Source organism: Sorex fumeus, unplaced genomic scaffold, assembly GCF_029834395.1.
Source record: "Sorex fumeus unplaced genomic scaffold, SorFum_2.1 ptg000100l, whole genome shotgun sequence".
NCBI classification, from domain to species: domain Eukaryota; kingdom Metazoa; phylum Chordata; class Mammalia; order Eulipotyphla; family Soricidae; genus Sorex; species Sorex fumeus.
The window spans coordinates 10936502-10959332 of NW_026606157.1; the positions used below are offsets into that span (position 1 = coordinate 10936502).

Genomic DNA, 22831 nt, shown 5'->3' on the forward strand with positions numbered 1-22831 from the left:
CCCGGGAGCCAACCTGTCACCAGTTCATCACACCCGCAGGAACTCTCTGGAAAACCAAGACGGAAGCACTAACCACCGCAATCAAGGCCAACGAGCTGTGAGGGGCGCCCAGACCCTCTGGGACCTTCACTGCCCAACGCTTCAGCCATCCCAAAGCAGTTTAAAATAGAACGGGATTGTTTATCTGGAATAAATAATTTTGTCTTTACCATAAACAAAGTTTGTTCTGTCGACTGTCTTATTGCTATGACACAAATTTAATTGGTCAAAAAAATGAGAACTGTAAAAGTTTATGATAACGAGGCCAATGTAGTGTTCAAAATATATATTTATTATAGAAAATGTACACAAGTGCCTTTTGATTACTCACAGATTATCGTGGAAAATTTTAAACAATTTACATACTCCAGAAAACATAAGTTCTGGTTTTCCAATTCCCACTAGGAGGGCATTTTTGATGGTGTACAAGATCCCGGATGTTCTGCTTCACTGTTAAAACATACAAAGATACGGCAGAGGCAAAACATCCAGTCAACTTTTTAAAAACCATTTTCCTTGAAAGCTGTTATCAAAGATCTATAGACAGTAAGAATTACAGAATAGTAAACAAAGACGTGTATATAGTTTTCCAAGCCAAAATTATTGGTTTCTTAATTGTTTTTTTTTTTCAGCCTTTTCCAAACACTTTTCATTTTGCTTTGCTTGATTTTCTTTGGGGGGGGGGGGGGTGGGGACTCCCAGGCAGTGCTCAGGGATCCCATGGGTCAGTCCCTGGCAGTTTGATATCTGGGCTCCATGAGGTGCTGCACAGACCCAGCGGGGTGGGGGCAGGGAGCCTCCGCGGCCGCCCTGGAAGCACTGGGGAGGGGGAGTCATGTACTAGGGATCAAATTCATGTCTGAGCACACGCAATGCATGTGTCCCTGACCACTGAACCACCTCTCTGGCCCCCAAAACACAATTATAAAACAAAGCAGGAACGCGTCCAGTTAACTGGAACCTTTGAAGACACATCTGCTACAGGGCCACTCAGATACGGGGAAAACGTTGCTTACATCCGAGCTGGCAGCACTGGAGCAGAAAGGATGGGGACTTTTTTTTTTCCTTTTTTTTTAATAATTTTATTTATGAACCACCATTAGAGCAGTATCAAAGCTTTCGGGTTTAAGTCTCGGTCATACCATGAAACACCCGTACCTTCACCAGTGCCCACTCTCCACTCCCAAAACCCCAGTATACCCCCATCACACACCCTCCCTCTACCTGTGGGGGAGATGACTTCCACATGACTCTCTCTCTACTTTGATCACACTCAATATTTCGACACCAGACCCACCATTATTATTTGGGATTTTACCCCAACACTTAGATCTGCCAAAAAGGCAACAGTAGACAATTTGTTTTCTATTGCTGGTTATGAATCACATATGATGTCGCGCGGCTGCAGTAGTAGCCACGTGACTTTAAAATTCCGAAATTTTAACAATTAAATCTGGAGGGATTTCTGCCAAAACCTGCTGGGTTCTGAGATTTGCTCCTGAGTCTCTGCGATCATGGCCGTTAAGCAGCTTGATCAGGAGCCAGAGAGGCTGTTCATGGGTAGCGAATCGAGTCTCGTTGGGACAGGGAGGAAAGGACCGGCTCCACCCACATCCCGTGAGGCCCCGTGAGTCTCGTCACTGAGGGCCCAAACCTGACTGTCCAGTGGCCTCCAGAGGATGGCGGCCACCAAGCCACCTAGGGGGAGCATGCAGAGGGACAACACCCTTTCCCCCCTGGGGTGGTCCGATGACAGTAACCTACTGCGGGATCCAGACGCATATTTGCCAAAAGCCGCTGGGTTCAAGATTTGCTTGAGTCTCTGGGATCATGGTCACTAAGTGGCTTGATCAGGAGCCAGAGAGGCCGTTCGTGGGCAGCCAGTCAGGGTCTCATTGGGTCGGGGAGGAAAGGGCTGGCTCCACCCCCATCTCGTGAGGCCCTGCATGTCTCATCACTGCGGGCCCAAACCTGACTGTCCGATGGCCTCTGGACGATGGCAGCCACCGGGATAGGGACACTTTTAAAAGGATTCCTAGTTAGTGGGACAATTGATTAAAGGGAGACTAAAAACAAAACAACACTTCCTGCAGTTTAACTGAAAGATCAGCTGTTGTGGGGCGATAGCACAGCGGGCAGGACGTTTGCCTTGCACATGGCTGACCCGGGTTCAACTCCCAGCATCCCATATGGTCCCCGAGCACCTCTAGGAGTAACTCCTGAGTGCAGAGCCAGGAGTAACCCCTGTGCATCGCTGGGTGTGACCCAAAAAGATGAAAAAAAAAAAGAAACATCAGGTGTTGATAAGATTTAAAAAGAAAAGAAATGGTCAAACAAAACCCCCCAAAGGTCCTATTTTTGGAATATAAATAGATCCCCCAGGGAACCATTCTCAATAACTGAAGACCTTCAGATGGCTTGCAGCACCAGGCAGCAGGAGACCGTGGACACGTGGTCAAGTCCTCAGGGCGCTGCACAGTTCAAAGCAGAACGGCTGGAAAACTGTCTTCCAGCGCCAAATTGAGAATTGGGCGTGGGGCGCTGTGCGGGTGGGGCTGCCTCTGGGCAGAGGCACAGATCCCGATCGGATCGGGGCAGTTGGCAAAGTCCCGGGAGGCGCTGGGCTGGCCAGGGAGAAGGCCACGCTCCTCCTGCCTGATGGCACACGGGGTGGTGGCCCCCTGGGACATGGCGTACAGGCCCTGTCTGACAGAAGCAAGGCCGGCGTCTGGTCAGAGACTCGGTGCTTCTGCCTCGTGCTCCCAGGACCGGGGGGGGGAGTCTCAGGCCCACGGGGGCGACTGGCACCCCGGCCCCTACAAGAGCAGGGGCGTCCTCTCCCCCGCCGGCCGGGCCTGCCGGAAGTGGCCTGGGAAGGCGGCCAGCCAGCCGCGGAGCCGCTCCCGCAGCGGGGGCAGGTGGTGGCTGGGGTCCAGGATGTTGGTGACTCTGCGCTCGCGCTCTCGCTTCCAGAGCTGGTAGGGGTGCGGCGGGAAGGGCGGCCGCCCGCGCTCCCTGCGTGTCTGCAGCGTCAGCCCGCTCACGGCCAGCATGCCCCACACGGCCAGCAGGATGAGGTCTGGGGCGGGCGGGAGGGAGGGAGGGAAAGAGCAGCGTGGGAACAGGCTCTTCCCGACTCGGAACCCGCCCGGCCACGGGAACCCCGGTACACGGCATGGCTGGCATGCACACACGCATAGACACACATACACGCAGGCACAGACATAGGCACACACGCTGCTTCAAAAGCGTCACTCAATGCTCTGACCCCACGTTCTGATAGCCACACCCAGGGCTGCTCGCTTTTGCTTGCTCCCGGCAGGCTCGGGGGACCACCAGGGACGCCAGGGACAGAGCCCGGCTTGGTTGTGTGCCAGACAGGTGCCCTCCCTGCTCTACTATCACTCGGCCCCCTCATTTCACTGTTTTGCAGAACAATCTTTGGCATGAGGAGGCTGGAGCAAAGGGCACAGCAGAGAGGGCGTTCGCCTCGCTTGCAGCTGACCTGGGTTTAATGCCCGGCATCCCATGTGGTCCCCTAAGTTCCACCAGGGGTAATTCATGAGTACAGAGCCAAGAGTAATCCCTGGACACCTTCAGGTGTGGCCCCCAAATCCCCAGGTATAAAAAAAAAAGGAAAGAAAAATCTGGCGTAAAATTCGCAATGCTTCCTGGGTAGCTGAGAAACTCAGGCATGGGGGACAGCTGCAGTCTGGGGTCCGGAAGGAAGCTCCGATCAGAGGCATTCTGCTCGCTGATTTGGGTCGGGGATACCCTGGCGTGGTGCTCAGGGACCACACAGTGCTGGACAGGAACGTGGGTCTCCGCGTGTCCCAGAGGGACCTGTCGGCCCATCCCCCGCACGGCCACGGCCCCTGGGCAGAGTGGCAGGAACCCGCAGGTGCCAAGAAGAGGCCGCACACAGGCCGGACCCACCTTTCCCGCCCGCAGTGGGCGACCAGCCCGGATCGTCACGACCCATCTGCAAGCCTTGGTGAGGCGGAATTTAGAACGTGCTCTCGAAACCGTAGCAGAAACCCTTGCCCGGGCGTGACCTCGTACCGAGGCCATGGCGCGGCTTCTGGAGGAGGCACGAACCCACCAGCCTCAGGCCTGGGGCGCTGGCTGTCTGTCACCTGCACGTTTCTGGAATCGTGGCACTGTTCAGCTGACTCCAGCCATCCTACCTCAGCATCTCTCAATCCTCTTTTAGTGGATTTTATTTATTTATTTTCTTTGCTTTTTGGGTCACACCCGACGATGCTCAGGGGTTACTCCTGGTTCATGCAATCAGGAATTGCTCCTGGTGGTGCTCGGGGGACCATATGGGATGCTGGGAATCGAACTTGTGTCGGCCATGTTGGCTGCGTGCAAGGCAAACACCCTCCCCGCTGTGCTATCGCTCCAGCCCCTTTTAGTGGATTTTAAATGTCTGAACTTCCACCGCCTAAGAAATGCCACCGCCTCCCTCCTGCTACCGCAAGAGGTGACGGAGGGCGAGCGCTGGGGGGTCCTTGTGCCCCAAGGGTCCATGGGCCCCCCATGTACACCCAGGCTCCACTCCCTGGTCCGCGGCCTCTCACCGTTCGTCTGCAAGGGCGCCGTGGTGAAAGCCTGCCGGAAATCCGCGTGCAGGGCCCTCTTGAGCACGTTCAAGGTGATGGACGAGAGGCTGGTGTACAAGTAACTGTCCACGGCCAAGACGACCGAGTGGGCGCCCACGACTGCACACGTGACGATGTTCAGCTGCGGAGAGAAGCCGAGTTTCTGCCCTGAGCTCGGGGGGCCCCTTCTGCTCCCGTGGGGGCATGTGCGAGGGTGGGAACGAGTCAAGCGTGTTCCTTGTCGGGTCCCCCAGGGTTTCCCCGAGCCACAGTGCCATCGTGCAGGCCCAGACCAGGGACCCTCACAGTGAGCCTAATCCGTCACCCGGCAAGGGGCCCAGGCTCTAAGCTCCCACACGCCTGCAGCACTGTGAGCTGATGTCTCCCGGGCCCATGTAGGCGCCGACGCAGGGAGCCCCGCCCTCCCTTTCCCGCACCCCATGGCCTCTTCCTGACGCTTAAGCCCAGGGCAGCTGGGGGTCCCCCACCCCCGTGATAAGCAAACGCACGGCCAGTGTGGCCTTGCGTCGGACACAGCCTGACCAGCCTCGCGGGAGGCGCGGAGCGTGGGGCCGCGGGAAGCACGTACTATCCGCGGGCAGCCCACGAAGAACGCGGGGATGAGCACGGCGATGCAGCAGAAGGTCACCCAGAACACGCTGTCCTCGCGGAAGATCCTCAGGTTTCCTGGGAGACAGGAGGGGGGAGGCCCCCGGTCAGGGCCCATCAGAGGAACCGGGACCGGACGGTCTCCGGGCTTCTGTCTGGCTCGGCCTCTGCACGGCGCCCGGGCTCTGTCTGGTGAAGGGGGAGGCTGGGCCGCACCCGGCGGTGCCTGGGGCTCGGGGGGCCTTCTGCCGAGCCGGGGATCACCCCAGGGCCGCCCCTAGGCGGCCCCCGCTGGGCCATCTCTCCTGGCTCTTGATTGTCCCGTCCCAGCAGGACGCAGCGCTGACGGAGAACGAGCAGAACCGAGCAGAACCGACGGGCCTGACCCAGCCCTCCCCGCGCCCCCTCCCGCTCACCAGCCCGCCTCCTGCTCTCGAAGGCAGGGGGCGCCCCTGAGCACAGACGGGAGCAAGCTCAAGAGCACCTCAGGGTGAGGCCCCATGAATGAGCCCCGCTCTCTCCCGAAGGGGCCCCACCACCGTGCCCGATGAATCCAGGCCGTCCCCTCGACCGACTCATGCCGCCCCTCCCAGAGCGTCTGCAGGGCCCGGGGTGGTCTGCGGCAGAGGGCGCGGCAGGGAGCGGCGTCTCCTACCCAGGGGCGTGAAGAAGGCCACGGCGGCAGCCAGGCAACCGAGGAGCAGCCCCACGCACAGCAGGCAGAGCGGGAGGACGCCCAGCCGCCACCACGCGGCCACCAGCACCGTCCCGCCGACACCGCCGGCCACAGCGGTCAGGATCAGTCGAGCTGCGGGAGGAAGGGGGGGAAGGGACGGGCTGAGGAGGAGGCCCTGGGCCGAGACACCCCGGGCAGCCCCTCAGTTGGGGGACGGAGGACAGGGGCCTCTGGGACCTGCTATGGTGGGGGGCGATGCCATACGCACACGCGAGGGCAGTAACTCCCGTCCGACCCCTCCACCCCGGGACACACGGTTTGGGGGCCACACCCGGCCAGGCTCGGGGGCCACATGGGATGCTGCGAATGGAACAAGGCAAGCGTCCTCCCGGCTGTCCTACAGCCCGGCCCCGGCACACAGGCAGACGCCAGCACAAACCCAGGCATCCAGGACGCGGAGCTCACCGTGAGGGTGAGCGGGAGGCAGGGGTGACGGAGGGAAAGGCCCCCGGTGACAGCCAGCCGCCAGCTCCGACTCTCACTCACCGTCATAGTCCACCGAGGTCAGCCTGGTGACCAGCACGTAGCAGCAGCAGCCGGCGATGATGAAGCCCACCATGAAGAGCTCTGGGGGGAAAACAGGACACGGCGTCCAGTGGGTCTCCTCACTCCGCTTGGAGACGCAACCGCAGGGGCTGGTGGACTGAGCAGAGACTCCCTCAACCGTGCTGGGCCGCCCGCCCGACCCCCTCGAAACAACCGGGATTCGAGAGGCGGATCCCAGAGGCACGTCCTTGTGTGGGGGCCACACCCACCGGCACTCAGGGCTCACCTCTGCAGGGCTCCGGGGCCGTAGGGGAGGCAGAGTCCCACAAACGGGTCAGCCACAGGCAAGGCAAGGACTCGACCTACCGTACTTGATCTTTTTTTTTTCTGAGTCACACCCAGCAATGCTCAGGGGTTACTCCTGGCTCTGCACTCAGGAATCACTCCCGGTGGTGCTGGGGAAACTATGTGGGATGCCAGGGATTGAACCCAGGTCTGCCGCGTGCAAGGCAAACATACTGCCCGCTGTGCTATCGCTCCGGCCCCTGTACTTGGTCTTTCTGGGCCCCCAAAACACTAGTTTTCTGAGGCAGGAGACGTGTCTGAGAGTCAGTTGTTAGCACAAACCGGAGGGTGTACCCCCTCCTGACACACGATGGGCACGGAGTTGGCTCTGGCTAGCCTCAGGCTCCTTCCTACTCAGGACAGGAAAACTACTTCTGTCCGCGGGTCTGCTCTGAAACGCCAAGTCATGCTGCAGGGACCCGGGCCAAGGGAAAATGTGAATTTTTCCGGATTATGCATCAGACTCTTCCAAGGCAGACGTGAGCTCTCCAACCCCCATCTCAAATGCTTCATGGGATGGACAGTCCATCACCATCATCCTGATCTCTGGGCCCTGCCTACAGCCCAGGTTCTCTGCTCTGGCATCACCCTGTGCCCGAGGGGCTCATGCCCCTCAAGACATTCTCTGATCAGTCCAACGGAAAAGAAGCCCAGGGGGAGTTTGGGAACCTCCGTGAAAGCCAGTGCCAGGAGCCCCCGAGAGCAGGACCATGGCCACTCACACTCGGGAAGCACGCGGGCCCGCCTGTTCCTGGCACCCATGACACGGATCACCACTCAGGGCTCTGACACACAGCCTGGCCCAGGGCACCTGCAGGAGCGAGCCCGGCACAGGGTCGGCCTGGACCTTCACCCCACTCCCGCCGGGCACTGCGGGGACCCGACAGCAACGGAGGGGGGACCTGGCGCAGGGGCCCGGAGCGGACGGCACCACCCGGGGAGCGCTCTTGGCCCGGCCACCGGCCGCAGCATCGCGTCTCACCCGTCTTCCAGAACCTGTGTCCGAAGAAGCAGACGAAGGAGCCGAGCAGGGCAAAGAGGGTGAAGAAGACTTTGGTAGACGCTCGCCCTGGAAGGACAGAGAGGCCACGGGTGAGCGGCGGGGACAGGCCCCGCGTCAGCGAGGGCAGCGGGAACCAAGGCCCTCTCCCGGGTCAGGCTCACGGCAACGCCTCGGCAGGGATGGGGCTCATGGGTTCCAGAAAGCAGCAGGAGGGGACAGACACAGAGGGAGCCCTCGGGGGGCCCAGAACACGGCGCGGCAGAAGCAGCTCGACGGGAACTGACCCACAGCCCGAGTGTGGGTGTGGGTGTGGGTGTGGGTGTGGGTGTGGGTGTGAGTGCGTGTGTGGGACCCACACAACTGAGTGTGAGTGTGTGTGTGTGTGTATGTATGGGGACCCACACACTGAATGTGTGTGTGTGTAGGGGGACCAACACCGTGTGTGTGTATATGTGACTCACACACTGTGTCTGTGTGTGGAGGGGGGGACCCTCACACTGACTATGAGTGTGGGGGGGGACCCACACACTGAGTGTGAGTGTGTGACTGTGTGTGGGATTACACGGACAGCCCCCGCCACCCGACAGTCACTCAATGTCAGCCCACTAGGAGTCCACAGACAGCCTGGCCCATGGTGGGGGGTACTCCAGGCACAGTGCTCCCCGGAACACTGTATGACTCCTCACTGGGGCAAGACCAAAGGCCAAGGCCATGCGCCCTCACACACCCTCCAGGGAAGAACAGACACTCCCCGGGGACAGTGACACACTCACCCGGGGACAGTCCCACCCACGCCCGGGGACGGTCACGCTCACCCAGGGATGTGCAGTTGTCCCCTGGCGTGTCGAAGCTGCAGGCATATGTGTGGGCAGGGACGTAGGCAGCTGACGTGTTCAGCAGCGGGTCCCAGACGACGACGTTGTAGATGACGCCTTGTCCCCGCAGGGAGGAGAAGGACACGCGGGTCTTGTCGTCGGCAGTGAGGGTGGCCACCTGGCGCAAGGAGACAGGCCTTGGGCCCAGCCCGCGCCAGGCCCTGTGGGAGGGCGGTGGCGCGCAGGACACCCGTGCCCACACACGCCTCAGCCCGCAGTGCCAGGAGACGTGGCGAGTGAGGCCTCGGGACAGCGGAGACCTCGGGGTGCCCGCCTGCCCTCGTGCCACAGTGCTCCTGGCAGCAGGCGTCAAACACGCCAGCCCCGAGCAGAGCACCCATGAGCGCCCGACACAGGCCGAGCCACAGACCAGCTCGCTCTGTAGTGGCCAGTTCCCTCTGGCTAAGCTGCGGTTCCCGGACCCCAGCCCATGGCACTCGGCCGCCCTCTGCTCCGAGCAGTATCGTATCAGCTCCTGCCCCGGTGGGGCACTGAGGCATGGGACATGGGCACAACCTGCCCCTCCCGATGTCCGCTAGGGAAAAACACACCTTAAAGCAACATCTCACGCTCCTCCACGGTGCCACGACACTGCCGGAGCAGCTCGGCCCTAGTCAGTGCGATCCACCAGGCCAGGAGCAGAGCTGAGGACTGCTGACTCCTAGCTCTGTGCTCAGAGCTGACTCCCAGCTCTGTGCTCAGGGATCACTCCCAGCTCTGTGCTCAGGGCTGACTCCCGGCTCTGCGATCAGGGCTGACTCCCGGCTCTGTGCTCAGGGCTGACTCCTGGCTCTGTGCTCAAAGCTGAGTCCTGGCTCTCTGCTCAAGGATCACTCCCAGCTCTGTGCTCAGGGCTGACTCCCGGTTCTGTGCTCAGGGCTCACTCCTGACCATATGCAATGGTGCCTGGAAAGAAACCCGGGCGCCTCTCCCCCACTGTGGACGCACCTGGACCGCGCTGGCCATGACCTGGGGCGCCTGGGCCATGGCCTGCAGGTGGCGCAGGAGGGCTGCGGGCGTCAGGTCGTGCTCGGGCAGGAAGTACTGGTACACGCGGTACTGCAGCCGCCACCGGGAGTTCTGGCCCGTGCCCACGTCGCAGGGCGGGGGGGCGACACCCCTGGAAGCAAGCGGAGAGCTGAGCACTGAGCCGGGCAGCGCAGGGCCGGCCGTGCCTGGGGTCAGCCTAGGGGGGCGAGGGGGTTGCGCGGGCCACTCTGGCACAGGGACGTGACGTGGGCCTCGGGCCTGGTCACTGACCTACAGCTGCTTCCTGGGCGGGGTGGGGGTCCCTGAGCTCACGGCTGAGCCCAGGAGGGGTGGCCCAGGGGACCCGGGCCTGAGAGCCCGCAGCCCCGGCCGCACGTCTGAGAAGCACCGGGACACCCCCAGCCCCCCAGAAATCCTCAAGCCAAGGCCTGAAGAGCCAAAGGACAGGAGCTCTGTGGGTGACAGCTCAGGGCCCCGAGCCAGGTCTAAGAAGCAAGTCAAATATCGCTTTTTTTAATTATTTTTTTGGGGGTGGCCCCCACACGGCGGCGCTCAGGGCTCACTGCTGACAGCCTCAGGGGCCAGGTGGGTGCCGGGGAGCAAAACGGGGCTGGCCGCATGCAAGAGAAGCCCCTCTCTGCTGCAGTGCTATCACTCCGTGGGCGTGTCACCAGCCAGGTGGTCTCTGGAACCCGGGGCGGGGGAGGCTTTTGGGCGCTGGGGTCACCTACCTCGCGGAGCCGAGGTTCGCCGGGGCGAATTTGATGGTGGTTTCGAAGAAGCTATACTCCAGGTAAATGTTGGGGTCGATCTCTAAGTCAGACTCCAAGTTACAGCCCCCGGGGACAGGGTCTGGGGGAAACAGGAAGTCAAAGGCACGCAGAGGAGAGTGGCCCCAGGGGGTCCCAGCCCACGATAGACCGACTGGCCACTGCCCCCTGCTTCCCGGGACGTCCCGGAACCGAGCCCCGGGCGCTCCCTCGGGTCACCTCTCTCGGAGTAGGCCAGCGGGACGGCCATGCTCTGGACAGGCGCTGCGGCCGCGGTGAACAGGTGCCACGTGCAGAGACGCTGCTTGGGGAACAGGGGGAAGACCAGGCCCTGGGCGTTGCCTGTGCTCGAGCTGCTGGGCAGGGGCTGCTGCGGGGGGCGAGGACGGAGAGAGGCAGGGCCGGGTCAGCAGGGGCACTGCGGACCCCACTGGGAGACCTGAAGCACGGAGCCAGGCCAGCCTGCAGGCAGTGGTACACACACACACACACACACACACACACACACACACACGTGCACATAGCTGAGCCAGTGACTCACAGCACTGAGCCAGGCCAGCACGCAGGCAGGGGTTCACACACAGGCATGCACGCAAGCACACGCACATACACACTCACACGCACACACATGTGCACACACAGGCATGCACACACGCACGCACATAAGGCTTGCACACGCACACACACACATGCACACAGCTGAGCTAGCAACTCACAGCACCGAGCCAGGCCAGCATGCAGGCAGGGGGTCTCACTCACACACACACACACACACACACGCACACACAAACATACATGCAGAGCTGAGCCAGAGACTCAGAGCACTGAGGCACACCTGCTTGCAGGAAGGGGTTCATACGTGCGCACAAACACACAACACACCCATGACATGCATACACTCTTGCACACACACATACGCTCATCTGAGCACCCGGAAGGAGCCTTCGCTGAGACGCCCCCCCAGCAACAGAGAGCATAAGCAGCCCCGCACAGGGAATGCTCTGGCAACCACTGGCCCTGCCCCCCCACCCGCCTGAGCCAGGGACCCTCGAAGAGGAAGAGGAAGAGGAAGAGATCCAAGATCCGGAGCGTTTCCCAGAAGGGAGGAAAGTGGCAAGAGAGGAGAGAGGCCGGGGGGCCCCGACAGGAAGGAGAATCGCCCCAGACCGGCAGGTATGGGGTGAGGACCCCGACCCCCAGAGCACCACACGGGGGTCCCACAACCGCGCTGGTCCCGGGGTGGGAGGGGGAGGGGATGGCGGCCTCGAGGGGCTGCGACCAGCCCTGCAGGGGGCTCCCACCTCAGCGCTGTGCCCGACCCCCACACTCCTCCCAGGGCCCACGGCCAGGCAGAGCGAGAGGCAGCAGAGCCGGGGTCCAAGCAACGGGGCGGGGGTGCCACTCCCAGGGTCCCACGTCCCGCACCCCTGTTCCCTCAGGCCTCCCGAGGCACGAGGAAGGCAGGCGGCTAGAAGCCGGCACAAAGCCTCCAGGAAGGGCCCGGGTTTTGCGTGCGTGTGTGTGTGTGTGTGTGTGTGTATGTGTGAGAGAGAGGCTGTATGCGTGTGTGTGAGCGTTTGTGTGCATATATGTATGCGTGTGCGCGTGTGTGTATCGTCTGTGTGAGTGTATGTGTGAAGGTACGCATTCATCTGTGTACGTGAGCATGTAAATGCATGTCTGTGTGAATGAGTGAGTGTGTGTGCGAGTGCGTACGTGTGAGTGTGAGAGCATGTGTTTCTGTGGTGGCTTTCATTCCGGGTCACTAGAGCCTTGGCTTCCCCAGGGGGCGGCCTCCCTTCTCCCTTCACTCTCCGGCACACCTGGGCCCGGTTCAAACCCCTTGGTGGTGGCGGGGAGCGGAGGGGGCGGAAGGTGACAAAACCCTTCCTGAGAACAACAGCAACCCCAATGCCAGTTGGCTGCTTATCTGCCGTTGGAGACGCTGCTGCTGTTTCAGAAGGCTCAGAGATAAGATTAGATTTTAAAACAGGAGCTTAGACAAAAAAGAAGCACTTCAGAGTGAGTCACTCCAGAGTGAGCCGCACTCCGGGCAGGCAGCAGGCCCCGTTTCTGCAGCGTGGGCAGGTGTGTAAGAGGCGGCCTCGGGCCTTAACACTAGCTCGCTTGGGCGTCTGAGACCCTTCCCAGGGCTGAGGCCGGGGTGGCGGGTCTGACGAGCCCCCCGGGAGCCACGCACACAGCGCCAGACCAGCCGAATGTTCCGGATCCTTCATGTCCAGGGGCCTCCAGCGGGAAACACTGACACCGCCCCCACCCCCACCCCAGGGTAGCCGTAGCTTCAGCACCGCGGGCTGTGTGCAAACACCCGCCCGGCTGCAGTGAGAAAAGGGAAAAGGCAGGAGGGAGACAGGGACCGTGGCAGCAGCGAGGCCCGGGCGCGGCCTCCCCACCGGCACGGAGGCTCCACGCTCCCTGGCAGCTGGCCCGGCCCACAGCTGACCGGCCCCGTTACCCGAGACGCGCCGCCAGACAGAAAGAGACGCCAGAGCTGACGCCTCACGCAGTCCAGGCCCCCGGCGCTTACCTTGGAGAAAGACACGGTGGTGTTCTGATGCTGCGAGTGGATTTGGAAAATAAGGAAAGCCACGTCGCTGGAAATATTCCGCAAAATGCCTTCTTTCGGGAAAGGCTTGCTGAGCTCGAAGTACATGAATCTCCCCACAGAAAATTCCAGAAGACCTACGGCGGGTTTGGGAGAGGGTTCGCTGCGCCGGCATAGCCACGGGCATCCTGGCACACCACTCACCCCCCCAGATGTGGCTGACCCCGCGGGTCCGGCCTCCAGAAGCCCCCGGCGCACTGACTCTTGTGTGCTGGAAAGGGGTCTGCCACTCGCAGCCCAGGCTGACTCTGGGGACGACACCCCATGCCAACTCGCCACCCTTCCGCGGCCACACCCACACCCACGAAGCCTCCTACATGGCCCTCAGGGAGCCCGGGGGCCGCTTCGGAGGTTCTCGGCCAACGGGGCCGTGTCTCAGCGTGAGGCCTGGATGTGGTGTGCCGGGGGACGGCCACCGCAGTGGTGCCGGGGCTTCACGGCTGCAGCCTGTGCCGTGGGGGGACCATGTGGTCCTGGGGGGCAAACCACCGTCGCTGCACGCAGGCTGGCGCGAGTGCTGAGACCCAGCAGGAGGAGGACAGTCTGTGCCAGGCCAACGGTTCGGGGGGGACAGTCTGCCACGAGCCGAGAGTGCGAGGACCAGAACAAAGCTCGGTCTGTAGCTGTCCCCAGCCTCCACGGCTCCAACACGGCCTTCGTAGCTCGAAATTCTGATCTGAAGCGAGCGCGAGAATCGAAGTGAATCGAGGTGACGCCTGCCTGCAGTCTAACCGCCGAGAGCCCGGGCACACGCGACGGTGGCAAGAGCCGACAGAGCTGCACCAGGAAGGCTTATTCCCTCCTGGATTTGTTCCCTCTCACCCTGGACAGAGCCCGCATGGCCCGGCTCAGGGTGTGGGAACAGGGGGCAGAAAGCCGAGGCGTGTGGGGGGCAGGGAAGTCGAGGCACACCCATCCCCAGGCTCTGCCCACCTCCCACACTAAACCCGACACTAAACCCCCCAGGCCCCCGGCCCGGAGCAGCACTGTTGCCTGCAGGTTTGCCTCGAGCTCCAGGCTCCAGGCGCAATTCCAGTGACTTCTCTACCGACTCTGCAGTCACCTGGCTTTGCTTTAAGCAAACGCTCGGGGCTGAGAGCCTCAGCGTTCACAGTGCTCTCAGGGTCCCCCGCACAGAGGCATCTCCCTGGGAGTCGCTCCCGCCTGTGCAGGGGGAAGCGGGCATCAACCCCACATCACCTCCCGCTCAGATCTGCGGTGCGGATTCCAGAAGGGACAGCGCCGTCTTCCCAACTCTCGGCAGACGTGACATTAAAAAGAGAAAACGGCCACCCGAGGGGGGGGGGCCATCAGCCCTGCCCACACCCCCTGGCCCCAAGGCTGGACAAGCCACCTTCGGTGGGGTTTTGCACACACCTGGGTGCTGTGCCGCCTGAGATGGCTGGAGAAGTTGGGGGGGGGGTGGTCACAGAAGGCCCCACGCAGAGCACGAAGATGCGAGCCCTGGGCTTTGGGAGCCAACCGAGTGCAGCCAACCGAGTCGGCGCCAACCCTGGGAAGCCACAGGCCCCTTTGCACGACCCCGCCACCCCGAGGCTGCCTGCAGGTGAGTGGACACGAGGCCACGGTGATGGGAGATGTCACCTCTGCCCTGCGCCACTGACATCACAGATGGCGGGGACTGGCTCGGAGCCCCCAAAGGTTCAGTTTGCCCAAGGCTGTGTTCTCAGCCCCGCCAGCGGCTTGCCCCGCCCAACGTTCCTGCTCTCCTCAGCGCTGTCAGAATCCAAGGCGGACACACAGCCATTTCCCAAGGCCCGTCACGCGACTCCGGGACGACGTCTTTCCTTCCCTGCCAACCTTCCAGGTGGCAAGAGCAGCCTCAGTTTTTACCGAGCAGTGAGGCTACCCTCGCACAGAACCATCCCGTGCCAGGCAGGGGAAGGGCCCTGCCCAGAGACAGCACCGTGGGCACACACAGGAGACGCAAGAAATGCAGCGAAGACTGTAGGTCTGTCCACGACTCAAATATCTCCACGGCGGCACAAAAAAACACAGGTGCTATTAAACGTCCAGTGGCGGGTACACGCAAGAGATGGGCCATGTAATAATACGGCAAGTAGGTGCTTGCCAGGCACGCATCCCACTCGGTTCCATCCCTGGCACACAGGCCCCTGGGCACCACCGGGAGTAGCCCCCGAGCATGGCTGGGTGGGTGACGACAAAAAAAAAAAAAAAGGAAACTCCCAGATCCCAGCCCAGCCTGAGTCCAGGCCAGTGTGGGTCAGCGCCAAGTTCCTTCTCTAGGTTCTCCTCTCTGAATGGAAACTGCTCTACTTGACCTGCCTCAGTGGCTGTTGGGGGGGGCTGGAGCGTCCCGGCAGAGCCAGGGAGCGCTCTGAGAGAGGGTGGCTCTCTGCAGGCTCCCTGCGGGGAAGGCGAAGGGCCAGTGTTGCCACATTCTGCCCGATGCCTCCCGGCTGTGGTTGTGTTATCAACCTTGTCTTTGGCTTCACCCTCTGTTGAGTGGAGATAAGCTCAACCCCACAGGGCAGGAGGCTTAAACAGCGCTGCCAGAGGGCCTCTCTCTGCTCCCTTAGGGCGCACTGTCAACAGGCTGTGCCTTCTGCCAAAGGAAAGGAAAGAGGGTGGCCACCCTTTCCAGCCTCGCTCCTGGGATTCGGCTCACACCAAGGCGCTGCAGAGACGTGCCCTTCAGGCACAATCCTTTTTTTTGTGGGGGGGGGGGGGGTCACACCCTGCCATGCACAGGGGTTGCTCCTGGCTCTGCACTCAGGTATTACTCCTGGCAGTGCTGGGGGACCCTATGGGATGCTGGGAATCGAACCGGGTCAGCCACAGGCAAGGCAAACGCTCCCCACGGTTTATTACTCCGGCCCCTCAGGCGCACAATCTTACTGTTCAGAAAACATTCCGTTTCAGAGCTGCAACCCGCCTCTACGGTCCCAACCAAAACTAGGGATGCACCTAAGCCCCCCACCGGCAAGCACTGGGTCACCAGGCTGGGCACGAGCGCGCCCGGGCCGGCCACACTCCCGAACTCCGAGCTACAAAACCCCCTCGCCAAGCCCCTGCGCTGGGGGTGCGACTCCTCTGCCAAAGCCCCCTGCCCGCTGCACAGAGCCGCACCCAGCCCCGCTCCAGGCCGTCCTGTCCCTTCACTGGGTCCGGCTGGGCTGCTCCTGACACGCCCAGCTCGGGGCAGCGCTGGGACCCCCGGGATCCGGAGAGGGGTGAGAACAAGACCAGCGGGGCAGCGATGGGGCCCCCGGACCCCCGACTCGTGGGGAGAGGTGAAAGCAAGGCCAGGGGCAGCGCTAGACCCCTGACCCCCGGGTGGGGTTGCACGCACGGCCGGGGCAGCGCCCGGCCCTCCCAATCCAGGGGAGGGGTGCAGGCACCGCCGGGGAAGCCCCGGGAGCCCCCGGACCCCCGGACACCCCCGACCCCGGGTGGGCGCGCACACGGCCAGGGCAGCGCCGGGATCCCCGGACCCTGGACACCCCCGACCCGGGCAGCGGCGGAACCCCGGACCCTGGACCCTGAACCTCCCGGACCCTGGACCCCCTGACCCCCCTGACTAGGGCAGCGCCGGGATCCCCGGACCCTGGACCCCTGACCCCCGGACTCTGGACCCGTCCGACCCGGGCAGCGCCGGGACCCCCGGACCCTGGACTCCCCGACCCCGAGTGGGCGCGCGCATGGCCAGGGCAGCACCAGGACCCCCGGACTCTGGACCCCCTGAGCCCAGGTGGGCGCGCACAAGGAGGGGCAGCGCCGGGACCCCCGGACCCTGGACACCCCCAGACCCACACGGCCGGGGCAGCGCCGGGACCCCCGGACTCCGGACCCCCCGACCCCGGGTGGGCGCGCGCACGGCCAGGGCAGCGCCGGGATCCCCGGACCCTGGACACCCCCGACCCGGGCAGCGGCGGAACCGCGGACCCTGGACCCCCCGACCCCCCCGACCCGGGCAGCGCCGGTACTCCCGGACCCTGGACTCCCCGACCCCGAGTGGGCGCGCGCATGGCCAGGGCAGCACCAGGACCCCCGGACTCTGGACCCCCTGAGCCCGGGTGGGCGCGCGCACGGCCAGGGCAGCGCCGGGACCCCCGGACCCAGGACCCCCCGACCCCGAGTGGGCGCGCGCACGGCCAGGACAGCGCCGGGACCCCCGGACCCTGGACACCCCCAGACCCACACGGCCGGGGCAGCGCCGGGACCCCCGGACCCCGGACCCCCCGACCCCGAGTGGACGCGCGCACGGCGGGGCAGCACTCACCCTCGCCCTCCGCGGCTCCGTCCGGCCCCGGCTCCGCCGCCAGCGCGGCCAGCGCGGCCAGCAGGACCAGCACCGCGGCCCCCGGGAGCGCCATCGCGTCCGGCCGGCCCGTCCCGGGCGCGCGCTGCCCCGGCCGCGGGCCTCGAGCGCCCCCGCCCGCCGCGCCGCGCACCTGCGCCCCGCGCGCACCTGGCCCCGCGCTTCCGCTTCCGGCGCCGCGCCCCGCCCCGTGACGTCACGGCGCCCCGTCCGCGCGCGCCCCCTGCCGGCGGCGGCCTTGCTGGCAGCCGGGCGCTCCCTGCCGGGGCGGGGCGCGGGGGCCGCTTCGGCGTTGGGGGGAAAGTGGGTTTTTCTCCCCCCAGTTCCCAGAGCGCGGAACGGCCGCCCGCCGCGGCCTGGCGTCCCCGGGCAGGGATTGCCGCGGAGACTGCGGCCACCGGCCGGCTGGGGCGGGCGGCGCGGCCTAGGGGCCGGGGTCGAGGCGGGGGGGGGGGGGGGGAGGGGGAGTCCGGGAGGGCCTGGGGGATGGGGGAAGCCTGGGGGTCGGGGAGGGTACGGGGGAACTGGGGAGGGCCTGGGGGTTGGAGAGGCCTGGAGGGATCGAGGAGGGCTTTGGGGGGTCGGTGAGGGGAGGCTTGGGGGGGTTGGGGAGGGTCCGGGGGGTCGGGGAGGACTTGGGGGGGTCGGAGAGGCCTGGGGGGACCTGGTGGTGGGGTCGGGGAGGGCCTGGGGGGCGGCGCCGACCCCAAGGAGGAGAAGGGCCAGCCCGGGTGGTCGGTGCCCGCTTGGGGCAGGCGGGTGGGCACTGCCCGCAGGCCCCGTTGCTCGCTCCCGCCCGCTCTCTGCCGCGCGTGTCCCACCGAGTGCCCGTGTCCGGGTGCTGGCGGTCTCCGTCCCCGGGCATCGTCCCTTCTCTGGCTCCTTCCTCGCCCCACGCCCCCGCCCAGGGTTTGAGACCCCAGCCTGCCTGGGGCGCCCGGGGCCGGGGGCGCGGGATTCCCGGGTCGTTAGTGCGTTGGTGACTGGCGCTCGCTGCCCCTCATCGGGGAGGGTCTCGGGGCTCCAGAACGTTCACCCTGTGCGAACTAAATCCCAAAGTAAGGTTTTTTGGGGTTTTTTTTTTCTCTTTTTGGGTCACACCCAGTGATGCACATTACTCCTGGCTCATTCACTCAGGAATTACTCCTGGCGGTGCTCGGGGGACCCTATGGGGTGGTAGGAATCGAACCGGGGGCTCGGCCGCGTGCAAGGCAAACTACCCTACCCTCTATTGCTCCAACCCCCAAAGTCATGTTTTTTAAGGAACAAAGAAAAACAATATGCTTTACAAAATATTTTTGACCTCTGAACTGGGGGGAACTTTAAAAAAAAAAACGGTTAAGGTGATTTGGGCAATAATCCACTCCGATTTGGAAATTTCTTTTTTTTTTTTTTTCCTTTTTGGGTTACACCCAGCACTGCTCAAGGGTTCCTCCTGGCTTTGCACTCAAGAATTACTCCTGGCAGTGCTCAGGGGACCCTATGGGATGCCAGGGATCTAACCAGGTGGGCCACGTGCAAGACAAACGCCCCACCTGCTGTGCTATCTTCTACCTTTGGCCCTGATCTGGAAATTTCTTAGCAAAAAAAAAAAAAAAAAAAGGACAAAACCATAAAGGGAAATGTTGGCATATTTGACTATTTAAGAATATGGAAGTAAAGAAAAGCTAGCACTAGAAACAAGCACAATCACAATCACAGATCATCCTGTTATTCATCGATTGCCTGGAGCAGGCCCCAGTAAGTCTCCTTCATCCTGGCCCTGAGGTTATATTCAAGGCTCTTTAGGAGAATGAGACCCATCATTGTTACTGGTATTTGGCATATTGGGTACGCCACGGGGAGTTTGCCAGACTCTGCCGTGTGGACAGGCTACATTCGGTAGCCTGCCAGTTTGTCAAAGTAGGAATGAGATAATAAGATGTCATAATAAGATGTCGCGCGGGAGACTTGCGCCCTGTAATCCCATCAACAGCCAAGACTCAGAGACTACAAAAACCAGCTCCCAGAAAGAATCAAAACTCCTAAATATTCCATTGTTGATCGGTGAGATCCCTAGAACAGGATACTTTGGAGTCCTTCACAAGCCATGTTTTAGAGACGAGCTGACGGGGTGGTTACTAAAACGCAAGCGAGAAGGCAATAGCTGACCCATCCTGCAGCAAAATGTGAGACCCTGATCCGAGAAGGGGCCGGGTCAAAGGGCAATTTGGGGCATCAGCCTGAGGGGCCAGGGAAGGGGGGAACCCTGGGGTTTTCCCATTTCCTGCTGGGGTGGGGCAGACAGCAGCTGAGTCATTGGGGGAGGAAGGTTCAACCAAAGGTAAGATGCCGTAAGTGAGCCTGATTTGTTTTCTTTTTAGTCTTTTTAGCAGAGATGTTTGCACACCTGGGTTGGAAAAACATACCACCTGTCAGGATGCTGGAAATAGTTCCCGCCAGGTGATCGGATTAAGGGATCTTTTGCACTTCATTAAAAGCCTAGCTGTAATGCATATTGCTTTTGAATAAAAGAAGATACGATTTATGGGGCTTGGGAGATAGCTCAAAGGGTTCATGCCGGAGCCCCAGGTTTGATTGCTGGCACCACGTGGTCTCTTGAGCACCTTCAGGCAGGTCCTACCTCCACCCTTCCCATATAAAATTTAAGAATATACACATAGTTTCATGGGCTGGAGCGCTAGCCCAGCGGGTGGGGCATTTGCCTTGTACACAGCCGACCCAGCTGACCCGGGTTTGATTCCTCCGCCCCTCTCAGAGAGCCTGGCAAGCTACTGAGAGTATCCCGCCCACACGGCCAAGCCTGGCAAGCTACCCATGGCATATTCAATCTGCCAAACACAGTAACAAGGAGTCTCACAATGGAGACGTTACTGGGCCTGCTGGAGCAAATCCATGAACAACACGAGGACAGTGCTACATTGCTACACAGTTTCAAAGCTTGTATCCATCAAAGCGCTGAGGACACCAGCCCACCTTCCTCAGTATAACACTGTTTGCCTGAAAATAAAAAGGCAAAAGAGGGGCTGGAGTGATAGAGTGATAGCACAGCAGGAAGGGCGTTTGCCTTGCACACAGCCAACCCGGGTTTGATTCCCAACATCCCATATGGTCCCCCGAGCACCACCAGGAGTAATTCCTGAGTGCAGAGCCAGGAGTAACCCCTGAACATCGACGGGTGTGACCCAAAAAGACCAACCACAACAACAAAAAAGGCAAAATAAGAGATGATCAGCCATTTCAGTAGGGTTACTTCAATTGGGCATATACTGTTGCAGGTAAAAACCTAACAGAAGCCCAAGAAGGATCGAAAGTCCTTGGGCAGGAGAGTAGGCCCTCCCGTTGATCGTCGATTTGCTCGAGCGGGCCCAGTAACGTCTCCATTGGAGACTTTGTTGTTACTGTGTCTGGCATATTGAATACGTCACAGGGAGCTTGCCAGGCGAGTAGTAAAAGGGAGAAAAGAGGAAGGTGAACTAAGAGATTAAAGATGAGTGTTAGACTATTGAAAATTGGTTAATGGTTTTAGCCTCTGGCAAAAGTCCTAACTCTCCACCCCAAATTGAGCCCCCCCCCCCCCCCAGTCCCTTACTCCCACAGTCCAAAATTGCTACCATGCCCCTGGCCAGACTCCATTGTCTCAGGCTCGACCTAACTGAGATAGTAATCTGCTGGAAATTTGGGTACACGGGTTGTATGACTGAAATCTCCAGCCTTTCTCCAAAGTGGGATGGGCTACCTCCCCCCACCTCCCTATACTTCCAGAAGTCTCAGCAGTCACATCCACACCCCAAAGTCACCCCCCGCCCCAGTTAAAGAAAAGCTTCTCTAGTTGTTACCTCCCCCTAAAATTACTGAATGCCCTGAACAAACAGCATGACCTTTTAGTACCTGTATTGCAAACCATGATGCACAAAAGGAGAAAGAAGAAAGGTTCCTGCCATAGAGGGAGGTGGGGGTTTTAGGGGGTGGTGGGAGGGAAACTGAGGACATTGGCACTGGGTGGAGGGATGGGTGTAGAATCATTGCAGGACTGAAACCCAGTCATGAATAGCTTTGTGATGGTCGATCTCACGGTGATTCAGTTACAAAAAAAAGAAAAGGACAAGCCAGCCCCCAGCACCGCCATCAACAGGGGGCTCTCCCAGCCCAGCCCAGCCCAGTGCCCAGAAAATTGCAATTTAGATTTGCTAAAGGTAAAGTTGGTCTTTGGTGGCTGCCAAGTCTCCTGGGGTTGTTTGCTCTGTGCATGAGTCAGGGGCCACCTGGAAAGCAAAACCAAAGTAAATATCAGAGGGTCAAGGGTTCAGGCCAGTCACTTGAGGGATGCTGGAGCGGTGGTTTAAACGGCACTCCCTGCTCCTCTGCAGTTCGCTAACTCAGTGGTCAATCAATCCAGTTCTTTCTTGGGGGAGGGGCACCTGGTGATGTTCCTGGCCCTGCACTCAGGAATCGTTCCTGGCAGTGCTTGGGGGAACATCTGGGATGCCGGAGGGAGATCCAACCCGGGCCTGCCATGTGCAATATCAGTGTGAAAGATAGCCCCATGACAATTGGGCCCTAGCAAAGCAAGTCCCAGCCCATGTCCCACCCTGCAGCTGCGGCAGGCTAGCGACACCAAGTACCCCCATCTCCTCCCTGCACCTGGAATTCGCCAGAGAAGGCCACAAGGCCGGAGAAGGCCTAATGAGGCATCTCCTTGTCCTGGAATCCGCTAACAAGGCCCAACACCAAGTACCCCCATCTCCTCCTTGCCCCTGGAATTCGCCAGATAAGGCCACAAGGCCGGAGAAGGCCTAATGAGGCATCTCCTTGTCCTGGAATCCGCTAACAAGGCCCAACACCAAGTACCCCCATCTCCTCCTTGCAGCTGGAATTCGCCAGATAAGGCCACAAGGTCGGAGAAGGCCTAATGAGGTATTTTCTTGCCCTGGAATTCACCTAATAGGGCCATAAGGCCAGAAAAGGCCTAATTGACTGCCCGTTGGGAGGGCCTGGTGACAGGTACAGAAGAGAGTGGCTGGTGCTGATGGCTTGTTGCAAAATGACTGGCTGCCTGCGTGCAGCATCTAATGTGATCATTCAAATGTATTGGGTGATTTGTGCGCGGGCTTTCTGAAATGCGCTGGAAGATGCCCTATAAAAAGCCCCCTTTGAAGTGGCTCGGGGCTCTCAGTCACTGACGGTTTGCGGTCATGCTGTGAGCCCGAGCATGCTCGAATGAACCTCTTGCTTTTGCATGGACTTGGTCTCTCAGAGTTTTCCTTGACAGGTGAGGCTGTCCTGAGCTCGGACCCTAACAAGTGTACTGCCCACTGTGTTATTTCTCTGGCCCCAATCAAATTTTATTTTTTAAAAAAAATTTATTTAATTTTTAGCTTTTGAGCTATATGCAGCAATGCTCAGGAATCACTTCTGATGGTGCTTGGAGGACCACATGGGATG

The 22831-nt window shown here is 61.0% G+C and overlaps 1 protein-coding gene across 1 annotated transcript; it reads right to left on the reverse strand.

Annotated features, from left to right (window-relative positions):
- Positions 1–310: 310 nt before the first annotated feature.
- On the reverse strand, positions 311–17523 carry TM7SF3 (transmembrane 7 superfamily member 3). The gene is made up of 12 exons (XM_056134651.1): positions 17348–17523; positions 13006–13160; positions 10677–10827; positions 10419–10539; positions 9646–9817; positions 8638–8815; positions 7802–7888; positions 6475–6555; positions 5908–6060; positions 5233–5330; positions 4623–4785; positions 311–3118 (listed from the first exon to the last, which is right to left on the reverse strand). Exons 1-12 carry the CDS (start codon positions 17439–17441, stop codon positions 2856–2858), a joined length of 1716 nt encoding a protein of 571 aa, XP_055990626.1. The 5' UTR covers positions 17442–17523; the 3' UTR covers positions 311–2855.
- Positions 17524–22831: the final 5308 nt, after the last annotated feature.

Bases quoted from the DNA above. Each gene is read 5' to 3' on its own strand.
- TM7SF3 (XM_056134651.1), bottom strand. From the start codon at position 17,441: ATGGCGCTCCCGGGGGCCGCGGTGCTGGTCCTGCTGGCCGCGCTGGCC. The intron at 10,540-10,676 runs GTGACCCGAGGG...TGTTTCCCCCAG, and splicing joins GCTGGCCTACTCCGAGAGAG to ACCCTGTCCCCGGGGGCTGT. The intron at 4,786-5,232 runs GTACGTGCTTCC...TTCTCTCCGCAG, and splicing joins TCGTGGGCTGCCCGCGGATA to CTGAACATCGTCACGTGTGC.